Source organism: Bos javanicus, chromosome 7 (genome assembly GCF_032452875.1).
Source record: "Bos javanicus breed banteng chromosome 7, ARS-OSU_banteng_1.0, whole genome shotgun sequence".
Lineage (NCBI taxonomy): Eukaryota > Metazoa > Chordata > Mammalia > Artiodactyla > Bovidae > Bos > Bos javanicus.
The window spans coordinates 42,534,810-42,549,253 of NC_083874.1; the positions used below are offsets into that span (position 1 = coordinate 42,534,810).

General features: G+C 55.7%; 1 protein-coding gene across 3 annotated transcripts; it reads right to left on the reverse strand.

The window, feature by feature from the left end:
- Positions 1–646: 646 nt before the first annotated feature.
- PLPP2 (phospholipid phosphatase 2) lies at positions 647–10,699 on the reverse strand. 3 transcript variants are annotated; one of them, XM_061423233.1, is made up of 6 exons: positions 10,561–10,699; positions 7,328–7,479; positions 6,896–7,170; positions 1,756–1,813; positions 1,364–1,540; positions 647–1,116 (listed from the first exon to the last, which is right to left on the reverse strand). In XM_061423233.1, the coding sequence occupies exons 1-6, from the start codon at positions 10,610–10,612 to the stop codon at positions 967–969; spliced, it is 864 nt and encodes a 287-aa protein (XP_061279217.1). In that variant the 5' UTR covers positions 10,613–10,699; the 3' UTR covers positions 647–966. The 3 variants fall into 3 exon arrangements, with proteins under 3 accessions (XP_061279217.1, XP_061279219.1, XP_061279218.1); XM_061423235.1 differs by having other exon boundaries at positions 10,602–10,658; XM_061423234.1 differs by lacking the exons at positions 1,364–1,540; positions 10,561–10,699 and adding an exon at positions 8,125–9,862.
- Positions 10,700–14,444: the final 3,745 nt, after the last annotated feature.

Here is a 14,444-nt window from a genome sequence, read left to right on the forward strand (position 1 = left end):
GCCATCTCATTCTCTGTCATCCCCTTCTCCTCTTGCCCCCAATCCCTCCCAGCATCAGAGTCTTTTCCAAAAAGTCAACTCTTCGCATGAGGTGGCCAAAGTATTGGAGTTTCAGCTTTACCATCAGTCCTTCCAAAGAACACCCAGGACTGATCTCCTTTAGAATGGACTGGTTGGATCTCCTTGCAGTCCAAGGGACTCTCCAAAGTTTTCTTCAACACCACAGTTCAAAAACATCAATTCTCCTACCCACATCCAAATCTCTGGCCTGCTCCGGGTCCCCCAGCAGACACATCCTTACTGTGGAGACACTTCTCCGCCCAACCAGGACTCAGGACTCTCCTAGCCTCTCAGGCCTTGGGGGCCAAACAAGAGCAGGTACCTTTTGTTCAGGGCTCCCTCCCTCTGCAGGGTGACCCCAACCTTAGCATGGGCCTGTAGAAGACTGGACCAGTCTGGCAGTCAGCTTTCCTTCCACTTACCTCCCTCCCATAAGACCAGAGTAGCAACCCAGGCATGGCTGACCCACCCAGCTATGCCCACACCTGGGCTCAGCTGAGCCCCCGACCAGCAAGCACCCCCCTACCCCTGCTGTAGGAACAGAGTCCTCAGAACGGCCACAAGAAACAGGTACTGATAACATTCATCAAGCAAATGCCCTATTTTACTAAAAATCCACGTATACATTACATTTTACAAAAACAGCATCCGTCAGGATCTCTCAGTCCCTTCCCTAAGCCAACAAAAGATGGGGGCTCCGAGGAAGCGTTCCCCTCCAAATGCTAGGGCTGCCCCAGGCATCCTCAGACCCCTGGTCCAGTGCACAGAAGGTGGAGTTAGTGGAGCCCCTGCCAGGATCCAGCCTGGGGCCTGTGCAGGGCTCTCACCACCATGCTAAGTGAGGGGCCTGCCGGGACCATGGACACGCTGCCCCCACCAGAGCCCCAGCTGGATGCAGCTCCGGCCTCAGGAGGAAGACACAGGGTACCCGTAGTGGTTGCAGTCAGTCTCGCCCAGGGCCAGCGTCAGCGACAGGCTGGGCTTCCGTTCCAGGTCCTCCTCTTCTGGGCAGTGCTGCGGGGGCCGAGCTTTGAAGAAGTCGGAGATGTACCGGACCTGGCAGAGAAGAGGGAGGCAGGAGCTGCTTGGGTGGGAACAAGACAGGCCAGGCAGGCTGGGCACAGTGGGGCAGGGGAGCCCAGGAGTTGAAGGGCCTCTGGGGGGATCAATGAGAGAGCAGAGTTGGGGTCTTAAGGGAAGATGGGAGCACAGGGCAAGGGTCTTGGAGAGGCAGCCCAGAGAGGGCAGGGGTCCCAGAGTGGGGTCTCTGGTCAGGGCAGGGGTTCAGGGCCTGGGAGCTCACAGTGAGGCTGGCCACCAGCGCCCCCTGCAGGAGGCCGACGAGAACGTCACTCCAGTGGTGTTTGTGGTCAGAAACGCGGGTGTAGCCCACGTACAGGGCGAAGGCTACCAGGAAGAACTGAACGGTGGGCCGCAGCAGCCGTGCCCACTTCCAGCAGAGCCGGGCCTGCACGTAGAGCTGCGGTCCGAGAGCAGAGTCAGTCGGGCACCCACCAGGTCCACCTTGCCCGCCACGTGGACGGCAACCCTGGGGCCACAAGCCTAGAATCCCCAGACACGGGGCCCCCAGTTTTTATCAACATGCCAGAACCTCCACCTCCGCCCTGGCTCTCCCAAGGCCCAGGGAAGGGCTGGCCACGGCCACAACACGCCAGTCACATACAGCAGACTCACCGCCAAGAATACCATGCAGTACATGCCAAAGGAGGAGTGTCCGGAGTAGAAGGACAACCTGAGAGACAGAGGGTGGTGGGGTCATGGAGTGGTGTGGAGAGGGCAGCCAGAGGATTTACTCTGTCCTCAGCCTCCAGACACCCAGCCCCCGCCTCGCCCCCCAGGGTCCAGGACTTTATGTAAAAACACGGAGAGTGCTGGATGCCCTCAGTCCTTCCCTTTCCAATTTTCTGATCATGTGGTCAAGTCTCATGGGCTTTAAGGCATCACCACGAAGCTGCTTCAGGCCCTGAAGGCAGAACCCAGGACCCACAACTGGGTCCAGACAGCAGTTCCACTTTCACTGTGTTTCTTCTCAAGATTATTTTCCACCTGTGCTCACTGATATAAGGTTTACATTTTCTTTTTATAGAATTTCAAGTTTTAACAAAGGACATCAAAGGAGTAAGTCAAGGCTGCATATTGTCTCCTTGCTTATTTAACTTATATGCAGAGTACAACATGCGAAATGACAGGCTGGAAGAAGCTCAAGCTGGAATCAAGACTGCCAGGAGAAGTATCAATAACCTCAGATAAGCAGATGACACCACCCTCATGGCAGAAAGTGAAGAGGAACTAAAGAGCCTCTTGATGAAGGTGAAAGAGGAGAGTGAAAAGGCTCGCTTAAAACTCAACACTCAAAATACAAAGATCATGGCATCTGGTCCCATCACTTCATGACAAATAGATGGGGGAAAAATGGAAACAGTGACAGACTTTATTTTCTTGGGCTCTAAAATCACTGAGGACGGTGACTGCAGCCATGAAATTAAAAGACACTTGCTCCTTGGAAGAAAAGCTATGACAAACCTACACATATTAAAACACCTACACATATTAAAAAGCAGAGACATCACTGTGCCAACAAATGTCTGCACAGTAAAAGCTATGGTTTTTCCAGTAGTCAAGTATGGATGTGAGTTGGACCATTAAGAAGGCTGGGCACCGAAAAATTGATGCTTTTGAACTGTGGTGCTAGAGAAGACTCTTGAGAGTCCTGTGGACTGCAAGGAGATCAAACCAGTCAATCCTAAAGGAAATCAACCCTGAATATTCACTGGAAGGACTGATGTTGAAGCTGAAGCTGCAGTTCTTTGGCCACCTGATGCAAAGAGCCAACTCACTAGAAAAGACCCTGATTCTGGGAAAGATTGAAGGCAGGAGGAGAAGGGGACGACAGAAAATGAGACTGCCAGATGACATCGCCGACTCAGTGGACATGAGTTTGAGCAAGCTCCAGGAGATGGTGAAGGACAGGGAAGCCTGGTATGGTGCAGTCCATGGGGTCGTGAGGAGTCAGACACAATTGAGCAACTGAACAGCAACAAAGGACATCAATGGACAAGAAAGAAAATGGCAGATTGAGAGACCCCACCCCATGAAAGAGACTGGAAAACTGACAATGGTCAGAGCCAGACTGGCGGTGGCATGTGAACCAGAGAAAGGAGCAGACCTACCTCCCAATGCCTGAGACTGTACGGTCCTGACCAGTGCCTCCCTGGAGCACTGGCCATAAACACTGACAGCAAACGCAACAGTCACCACTGCCTGGGGCAGTAAATGCAGGACAGGAAGGCTAGCCAAGACGCCGAGAGGAAAGGCCAGGGTGAGCTGCTCTGCAGAATGAGGCTGGGAATCCAGGGGCCAGGCTGGGCCCATCAGCAAAGACCTGCCAAGGTGCTCCTCTCTCCACTCTGGCCAACTCGCAGATGTGTCAATTGACACAGCCCACATGGCACATGTACCCTAACATATACATGTACCCACACAGCACACATACCTCAAAACACACATATCCATAGGGCACACGTACCCCAACACAGTACACAAACCCCAACACACACGTACCCCACACGGCATACATACCCCAACACAGCAATGTACCCCAACACAGCAACTCACCCCAACACACACATACCCCACACAGCACACTTACTCCAACACACACTACCACAACTCAGCATACATAAAACAACATGGCACAAGTACCCCCCACAGCACACCTACTCCAACATACACACACCCCAGTACACAGACCCCAACATGGCAGATGTACCTCACATGGCACATGTACCCCAACACACACATACCTCAACATTCACGTACCCCACACAGCGCACAAAGCCCATCTGTAAAATGAAAACTTGTCTTACGTGGATCCAGGTATTTAAGGACATATCTGTCTACTCACTAGCTTATCACTCAGCTAACAGCACAACTTCACGGCCACTCATGACAAAGAACAAAGACTTTACAAAATTAGTTCAGAACACTTACCTAGCAAACAACCAATGACAACAAACAACAAAAACAACAGAAGAATCTGGTTTCCAGATGTATGCTACATTATATGCATGTATGCTGCATTATAACATTAAAAATGCTCAGGGAAAGGGGACACATGTATACCTGTAGCCAATTCATGTTGATGTATGGCAAAAACCATCACAATATTATAATTATCCTCCAATTAAAATTAATTAATTAATTTAAAGAAAACTGCCCAGGGACTTCCCTGGTGATCCAGTAGCTAAGCCTCCCGACTCCCAGTGCAGGCAGCCCAGTTCCATCCTTGGTCAGGGATCTAGATCCCACATGCTACAACTAAGATAGACCTGGTGCAGCAAAATAAGTAAATAAATAAACAGTTTAAATATATTTATGTAAAACAAACCCAAAAAAAGCACCAAGTTTTCAATAACAATAAATATTTATAATAGATGCACAAAGAAATGTGCGAAATGCCCAGGGGGAAAAAAGTCTTTTACTAGAAGCAGTCGCTAAGAGACTCAGATATCAGACTTACTAGATAAAGGCTTTTTTTTTTAAGTTTGGTAGATAAAGACTTTTAATCTGCCATTTAAAATATGTTCAGAGAGCTAAAGTGAGAATGATGTCTGACCTAATAGAAGAGTACCAAAAAGAAACAGAAGTTTTAAGAAGGAATCAAATAGAAGTTCTGGAGTTCAAAACTATAGTATGTGGAAGATGAAATCACCAGAGGGGCTCAAAAGCAGACTGTGCAGACAGAAGAGCATGTGAACACGGAGACAGGTCAATTAAGACTTTTGGTCTAAGGAACAAAAAATGAAAGGAATGGAGACAGTTCAATGAACTTCAGTCTTGTGGAACACCATCCAATGTACCAACATATGTACAAAAGAAGTCCCAAAAGGAGAACAGAGAAAGGGGCAGAAAGAATATTTCAAGAGGAAATGCCTAATAACTTCCCACGTTTGATGACAAACATCCCTCCACACACCCCAAAGGCTCAATGAACTCCAAACAGGATAAACTCTAAGATAGCACAGCACAGTCAAGCTACCAAAAGATGGTAAAGATCTCAAGAGCTGCAAGGGAAGGCATTCGTTGTGTACAAGAAATCCTCAATAAGATGAACAGCTAATTTCCCATCAGAAACCATGGAGGCCAGAAGGATTTCAAGTACTGAAAGAGAAAACCCTGTGAATCATGAATTCTACATGTGGCAAAATGATCCTGTAAAAATAAAAAGAAGTTTAGACATTTCCAAACAAACAAGAACCAATAAAATCCATAGCTGATATGCCTACAAGCTCTATGAGAAATGCTAAAAGGAGTCTTCCATGGAGGAATGAAGGATACTAGTCAGTAACTCAAATCTACAAAAAAGACACAAAAGACACCAGTAAAAGTAATTACAAAACATAAACAGCAGCGTGAATGTATTCTGGTGTATAATCCTATATTTCCCTACATGATTTAGAAAAGAAAAAATCAGCTAAAGAAAAAAAACTAGACTAACTGGATGATTCCGCAGTAGATATCACATTATTACGCTATCCATCTGAAAGTAATACAATGTGGCAACTATGGGCTTCCCAGGTGGCACTAGTGGTAAAGAACCCACCTGCCAATGCAGGAGACATAAGAGACGCGGGTTCGATCCCTGAGTTGGGTAGATCCCCTGGAGGACAGGGTTTCCTTGGTGGCTCAGTGGGTATAAGAATCTGCCTGCAATGCAGGAGACTGGGTTCAATCCCTTGGTCGGGAAGATCCCTTGGAGAAGGACATGGGAACACACTCCAGTATTCTTGCCTGGGAAATCCCATGGACAGAGGAGCCTGGTGGGCTACCAGCCCATTGGGTCGCAAAGAGTCAGACAAAACTGAGGTGACTTAACATGGCAAATATAGCTTCATTTTTTTAAAACCATATAAAACATTTATTATGAATCTATGTTGATGAGAACATGATGTATAAAGATAAAATCTGTGACAATAACCTCATAAGGGGGTGGAGACACATGGCCGCAAACGTTTTGCACAGTAAGCACCTATGAACAGAAAAAGCAGTAATGGGGAAAAAAGCAGGAATGGAGAAATTCTTTTTAAAAGATACAATATATAGAAAACAAATAACAAGACAAAGGACATTCACTGTGAGAAAAGGATCAATCCATTCAGAGATATAACAACAAAGATGCAAGCACCTTAACTTGGAAACACTGCAGAATCCAGATCTGAAAGGACAGAGGGCGTGATTCCACAGATAGGAAATGTTCAAAACAAGCCAAGCCAAAGACACAGAGTGGGTTCCTGGTTGTCAGGGGCTGGGGTGGGGGTGACAGCTCATGGGTGTGGGCTTTGTGTGTGTGTGATGAAAATATTCTAGAATATTAGAGGGAGACGGATGCGCACCTGGGAATGCACTAGAAACCAACAAATTGTGCATATCAAGATGGTTAAATTGGTGGATTTTATGTTTGGGGAATTTTATTAAATTTTTTAAAGAAGGAAAATAGACATCAATCAAATGAAAAGTTCACCAGTAGAGATGGTGAGAGGACAGAGCAGAACGTGAGGGTGGGGACCTGACATTTCGGGGAGGTGGGTCACCCCTCCTGACACCTCCTGCTCTGCCCCAGGGCCAGATACCCCAGCCCCAGCTAAGCTCCTTGCTGGTATGATGCAAGTACAGGCACCTCCAGGCCTTGCTCCTGCCCATTCTCTCCACCTTCTCAACCTGGCAGCTCACCCTGCAATACACAGCTCCTGAGGGCCCTTCTGCAACCCCCACCCTCCTCCCCGGGCGGGGCATCTGTGGTCCAAGCACTGCCCACCTGGACTCCGTGACGTTAGCAGAGCTCCCCCTGCACACCTCCACCTGCACATACGCCGAGCAGTTGACGCGGCTCCAGTCAGGGTCACACACAGCCAGGAAGTTGGGCCGCAGGCGGCCGGTCATGTACTTGGCCAGGTCTGTCAGGGACTGGCTCACTGCTGCCCCAAACAGGAACGTCCCCACCACCTTGTAGAGGGCGGCCAGGTAGTTGTTGAAATCAGAGCGGGAGTAGAGGCGGTCCGTGTACACCAGGTAGGCTTCCCCGGCCGACACCTGCAGGCAGCAGCCAGGGTCTTCAGGGTTCCCAGCCTCTCTGAGGTCACTGGGGAACTGGGGACCCAAGAGGGCTCTCTTCCGCACAAACGCCACCCCAAGCAGGACTGGACCTGCCAACGCCCCAGCTGCCACCCCGCACACCCTCCCGCCTTACAAGGATGACAGTGGCTGTGATGATGACCCCGGCCATGAGCCCATGGGTGATGGTGTCTGGACGGTAGGGGTATCGGATGGAGTCATCTCCACAGTAGAAACCTCGCTTGTACGGAGTGTTGACGAACGTCAGGATGGCGCAGGGCAGAGCGGCTGGGGGCGTGGGAGGAGAGGAAGCCTGTAGCCATGAGGTGCTCCCCACAGCTGCTCCCCAGCTGAGCCCCACACTCAGCTGTGCCTTCATCCGGCACCTGGACCCGGCCTCGGCCTCCCTCCGGGTCTCCTCACCTCCCTGCCCACCCGACAGTCAGGAGGAGCTTTCCTCATGGTAAATGAGAGGTCGCCACCCTGGTTAAAACCCCTTGTGATTCCCCTTCATCATCAGATCAACACTCAGGTCCTGCCCAGGCCAAGCATCCACCCTCTGCACACCGCCCACCCTCTCCCACCCCTTGCTTCTCTCCAGCCTCCTCCACTCTGCCCTTCACCCAAAGCCAGCAGGCAGCCAGCCGGGCCTCTGCTCACAGCGCACTGGCTGCCCAGAACAGTTCTGACTGACTCCCGTCTGCCCCATTGACCGCCCCACTCCTGGGGCCCCTCTCACAGCCTTTCTCCAGGGTCCTCACTTTGTGTAATCTGCAATCACCCTGTGATCCCTGAATGACTCCCCAGACACTGCTCCCCACAGTGAGCACCTGGAGGGCCTGCCATCATCAAGGACTATCTCTGGAGCCTTCTCAGGTGGGGCCTGGCAGAGGTAAGTGTCTTCCCAGGTGGTGCTAGTGGTAAAAAACTCACCTGCCAATGCAGGAGATATAGAGACTTCGGATCGATCCCTGGGTTGGGAAGATCCCTTGGAGGAGGGCATGGCAACCCACTCCAGTATTCCTGCCTGGAGAATCCCATGGACAGAGGAGCCTGGCAGGCTACCGTCCATAGGGTTGCAAAGAATCGGACACTACTTAAGTGACTTAGCACACATACACACAAAATGAGAATGCCCTGCTTGTTGTTCTAGGGTTGGCCACAGACCAGGAACACCTGGTGAGACATCTGTATCCACATGCTGTCCCTGAGCCAGCCACACAGGGACCGGACAGCCCCGGCCCAGGCCAGGGAGCTCAGTCCAAAGGTACATTCAGGAGTCACAAGTCATGACCAGACCCTGCCTGGCACAGCCGCAGCCCCGGAGTCCAGAGGCCCCAGGAGCCAAGGGCGGCCTGGGGCACAGGGCTCCCCGCCACCCCAGGGTGGGAGCACAGAGACAAACCCAAGCAGGGTGCCCTTTGGCCCTGGCAGGGCAGGTGACATGAAAAAGGGTGTGACCAGAGCAAGGGGAGGGCAGGGCCACACCCCCTTCCAAAGGTCAAGTTCAGGGCCCTGGGGACCACCCATGATGGTGCTGGTGCTGGGAAAGGCTCGATGAAGAACACAGAGGTCTGGCTCATGGAGCTGAGGGGCTGGGAATAAAAATAACAGGCATGGCAAGACTGGGAGGTGACCGTGGCTGTCAGTGGAGTGTTGGGCAGGACACATGGGGAAGGTGGCTTCGAAATTCAGAGGACATCTGGGGAAGAGCACCCCCAGAGGGGCGGCCAGTACAAAGGCTGGAGAGTCTGGAAAGCCGAGTGCTGGGGGGAGCAAGGTGGGGTGAGCAGAGGGAGCAGGCTGGAGACAGAGAGGCTGAGGAGCAGAGCCCTGCAGGGGTGGGGAAGGGGGCTAGAAGAGGCTGAGAAACCAAGTCGAACCCCACTCGCAGGGCCTGAGCAGAGCAGGGGCTCCCATAGCAGGGGGGCAGTGAGTCAACCTCCAACTCCCGTCCCCCAGGCCCAGCCCTTTCCCCTGGAGATCCTAATCTCCAGGGTCAGAACTGGGACCAGGCTCTCCTGGGATTCAGGAGTCCGCTGCCTCCCTCTGCCTGAGCCGCACCGGCTCAGGTGTCCCCACGGCAGACACGCCAGAGCCTTCCTGACCTGGTGTCGACCCCCGTGTTTCCCTCGGGGCCCTGTCACCATCTAAAACTGAACTGCTGCTGCACTGAAGCTTCTAGACTGGGAGCTGGGTCCGCCTGGGCCCCAGTCCCTGGCACACGGGCAACCCCACCCAACCTAATCTCTACTCAGTCACCCCTGGCTGTGTGACCTCCAGAGGGAAGCCAAACATCCCTGGGTGGAAACTGGGGGACACAGCAGCACCCCCTCACAGGCTGACTGGAGGAAAAGGTTTAATTATCACAGGCGTCATAGTGTCTGGTATACAGTAAGTGCCACAAAAATGATTAAAGACGTGCTCAGGAAAGGATGCCCAAGGTGGGCAGACACACACAACCCCCTCTCCCAGGACTTCCAGCTGCCACCTGGCCCTTCCCAAAAGGGGTCACTTCTGGAATTTGGGGGCAGGCACTGCTTCGGCCTGCAGCCAGGGCAGACCCCTCCCGTCCCAGCGGAGGCGCAGGAACCAGACTGGGGGGAGGGCAGTTGAGGCTGGAGGGGCCCCTCCCAGCGCAGGGGTAGAATTCCGGGGCCATTGTCCGCACAGCCCCGGAGCAAACACTCAGCCTTTGTTTCCGAGCCCCTGGGGGGGGTGGGGTGGGGCAGAGGGGGCTGGGGCTGCCCCTTCCCCCAAACTGGCCCGCAAACCCGCCCGACAGGTTTGATTCGCGCCACCCCGAGGCCCCCCGTTCGACAACAGCCGGGGGCCCGGTTTCTCTCCCGGACTCTCTCCCAGCTCTCCCAGGCCCGAGACCGGAGGGCGAGTGTTCGAATCCCACCACCGCCCGGGCGCCCCCGGCCGGGGCTCCGCCCTCCCAAAACCAGCCGACCCGAGCCTGGCGCGCGGCGGAGGGCCTACAGGGGCGCCCCGCGGCCGCGCCCCCCGCCCTGACGGCCCCACCCGGCCGCCGCCCGCGTGAATCACCAGCCCGGCCTGGCCAGGCGAGGCGGGCGGTGGAGGGGGTGGGGGTGGCGAGCGGCCCCGGAGGCGACTTCCTGCTGCTGCGGAGGGGCAAGGGGCACCGACCCCTCCGACCGGAGGCCCGCGGGGGAAACCAAGGCCCGGGAGGGCGCGAGCAGACGTCGGGGCCGGTGGAGGGGGCGAGGAGGTGACCCAAGGCTCCGCCCACCTCCGGAGGTCTCCAAGGGGTGGGGGCCCCCGGTCCTACAAAAGTTCGGGGGGATCGGGGACAGGGCCGCCCGAAGGGGTCCCCCCACGCCCCCAGGCTCCTGAGGCTCTTACCGACCAGCACGCACAGCACGTCGAGCAGTACGAAGACCCACCTCCGCTCCATGCCGCCCCCGCCCGGGCCGCGCCCGCGACCCCCGGCGCCCGTCCCACCGCGTCCCGTCGCGTACCGGCTGGGCCGCAGGGTCACATGGCCTCGGAGCCCGGCCCAGCCAGGGGGTGGGGAGGGGGGGTGGGTAATGAGGGGGGGGCAGGGCCCGGGAGGGGCGGACGGGGCGGGGCCGCCTGGGGAGGGGGCGGACTCTGCCCCCGCCCCGCCCGCGGCCCGCGGGGGTGGGGCGGGGCGTGGGTAACCGGGTAGGTACCGGCCCGCGACTGGAGGAGGGTTGCGGGTCTAGGAGCTGGCAGGGTCGCCGGCGCCCAGCACGCCCCCCGCCCCCAACGGGAAGCTGAGGCCGGGGGATCGCCAGTCCGGGGTCACCCCACAGCGTTCGCGTCCGGCCGCACGCCCCGGGCACCCACACATTGGATCGTCTGAGTCTGGTCGGGAGAAAGAACGAACAAACGAAGGAATGTGTGAGGGGCAGCCGGACAGGCCGGCAGGACGGGGCGTGGAGGACGGAGCTCGTGTACCCCAGGACCGTCCCTGCGGGCCCCTCGGCGCGCCTCGGTTTCCTCTTTGGGGCTCTCGAGCCCCTGTGTGCGCGTCTGAATACTTCTGAACCAGGAAGTGTCTACAAACCGATGGGGCGTCGTGGCTTAACTGTAGGGTTTTTTTTCTTTCCTCTTGGTGCTTAAAATCCTGGTGGCCCTTATACATCCCCGGCATTTGAAAGTCATTTCCTCAACGCCCACCCGGTTTGTGCCAGGCCCTGCTCCCATGTGGCACACTTCCCACCCCCGTTTACAGGGAGCAAGTCGTGCCCAGAGGACTTGCTCACACACTGCAAAGGGTAAACTTAGGGTCGTGTCCTACGTCCCCTCCAGGTCCCAAGGACTAAGCTGGGACGTGCCGGGGTTCGACACACCCGCACTGGATTCTTTGGGCCGCAACCATATGAGAGGCGTTGAGGAGTGTCACCACCTCCGGGAGAGCCCTGGACACAAGAGGACACGCGAGGTTCTGCCACTCTCTCAAAGTCACACAGGGAGAGTAGGCAGGGCTGGGGTTTGAACCCAAGCACTCTGGCCCTAGCCCCACCCCCGCCAACAATCTGAAAACAGATGTTCTGGACTGTTTTTTTTTTAGAGATGAAGGGAGCCAGGTCCAGAGAGGAGCATCCTCCAAGGTCAAGCAGCTGAGAGGTGGACTCAGTGCCCCCTTCCTGATGGAGCGGGGGTCGACAGAGAGGCAAGGTGTTGAGGTGGGGGTGACAGTGCCCAGTTCATCTATGGCTCCTCCACCCCTGGACAGACGGTGGGGTTGACATGGTGCCTCTGGGCCGAGTCCCCGGAACCCGGGAACGACTTTCCTTAAGCAGTTCAGCAGACTCCAGCACCACAACCACCCAGCCCCTACACACACTCAGAATAACTCGGCCCACCCCCAGGACATGAGCAGGTTCTGCATGGAAACTAGACCTGGATTTTCCGTCTGCAGTGTGGCAGACAGTGGGAGGCACGTCCCAGCAACCCCCGCTTTCAACCGCACACCCAGGAGCTGGAGAAGGCACATCCTCAAAACACAGCTCCCTCCCTCACCCCTGACTTCCTCCCAGGCGTCCCGAGGAATCAGATTACTCGCCCGCAGGGCTTCCCTCGGTCTGGGCGGGGGAGGGGCTGTCGCCAGGATCTGGTTCAGGTTGGGAGGTGGGGGAGCTCTCGAAGTCCTGGACTCCGGCTGACGCGCTCCTGCCCCAGTCTCTGCCTCTGCCCATTGGCTCCTCCGGCTGCACTCAGACAGGGAGGGGCGGCCCCGTCCGTCCGTCATTCATTCATTCATTCGTCAGTTCACTCATTCAAGCGGCGGAACTACCTGACAAAATACCTGTGTAGGTGCCTGAGTCACACGTCACACGGATGATTTCCGGCATCTTTATTGGTCACTTTCCACATCAGCCTGGCTGCGATCGGGTGACTGACCACCCCTCTCCCGTGGTCTTGACACTTTCAGTCAAGGGTAGGGAGGTGCAGCACGGTACTGGCATGGATGAAATGAGCACCTACTGTGTGCTGGAAGGGGCAGCCTGGGGGTGGGGCTATGGGGTTGGGCCCAAGAGTGGGAAGGAGCAAGAGGCCAGGTGGCTGGACAGAGGGCTGCCCTCCCTTCCCTGCTGACATGGGCAGGGATGGGATCACATGGTGAGAGCAGCACAGATTCGGGTCAGGGCTGGAATTAGGGCTAGCTGGGAAATCCGCCTTGGGCCGAGGCTGACCCTGAGGACAGAGCCCAAACTGGGAGGCACTTATGTAACTGAGCCCCTAGAGACCTCACCTCCCCTCTTGCCTGGCAGTTGGCTGCTTTGCTGCACCTGAGGGACTAGGGGTTGGCTCCAGTGTTGTAACGATGCAGGAAGAGGTGCCTGGGGGTGAGTGGAGAGGCTGGCATAAAGCAGGTGCCCCCCACCCAGTGCACCTCCAGCCCTGCCCCTCTGCACTTCCCTTGGGGCTTAGACATAAGAGACCCGGGTTCGATCCCTGGGTCAGGAAGATCCCCTGGAGAAGGAAACGGCAACCCACTCCTGTATTCATGCCTGGAAAAGTCGCAAAGAGTAGGACACGACTAAAGTGACTTAGCACTGCAGCACTGTTGCTCCCAGGACTCAGCACGACCACCCAGTCAGGAACTGGGTGACCTCCAGTTCAGCCCCAAGTCCACATCCAGGAGCTCAGGTCCCGGTGACATCGCCCCTCATGCAGGCCCCCTCCCTCCCCTGCTGTACACTCAGTCTGCTTCTGCTGATCCCCAGCCTGGAGCTTTAGGAGGCAGGACGGACTGACCTGGCGCTCCACTGCTGCTTCAGAACCCAGATGAGTCCATGAGCAACGACTGGCCCAGCAGCCAGAGCGAGAGCTCCACAGGATCAACACAGGCCCAGAGAACTGTCTCCACCTGCTCCTCAGAGAGTGAGAGAAAGCAGGGCAGTCACACGCTCCCATGGCACCCCTCCGAGACCCTCACCCCCCACCAAGAAGCACACAGTGCAGACCTGGAAGCACTGGAAAGCCACCAACCCTGGCTCCTCCAGGCAGGTGGTGACTGGTGAAGGAAAGTGGCACGGGCAGCAAGGGAGACTAAGAACCCCCTTTCAAAGATCCCACTACCATCCTGGGTCTCACCCCCTGGGGACAGCCCATGGGAACAGACCTGAGTGCACTTCCCAGGAGCTCACACAGGCCTGGATCTGAGCCCAACACCACAGGAGGGACTGGGGGCAGCGTGCACAGGCAGTACCCCCCCAGACATCTCCATACTCCAGCCACCACTGCCCACCCTCCCAACTTTACTGCCCAGGGACCCACCCACTGGACCCCCAAGATGGAGGGGAGACACAGGCTCCAGAACCTCCTGGCTGGTGGTACAGGAGTGGGCTCTGCCAGATGCTGAGGCAAAGTGACAGCCCAGCACAACCTCAGGGTAACACCGGGGCATCTGCGGTACCAGGAACCTGGGCTTCCTGTCCTCACAGCAGCCCAGGATGAGGGCTGCTGGGTCTAACAAGTGCGTGCACAGGACTCGGGTGAATCTGAATCCCAGGTGAACAAGTCACTTTTAATATAAGTATGTCCCAAACACTGTATGGGCTATACTTACCCTCAAAGATTTGTTTACCTGATTCAAATCTAAGTGGGAGTTCTGTATGTCATCTCAGAACCACAAACCAGGAAAATATGAGCTGTGGGGACAGCCCAGTCCCATTCTAGAGCCCAGGGTCCTGGGCCAAGGAGGACAAGGCCCTAGCCCAGAACTGTCCATGTGTAGCCACCTCGTCCATCCC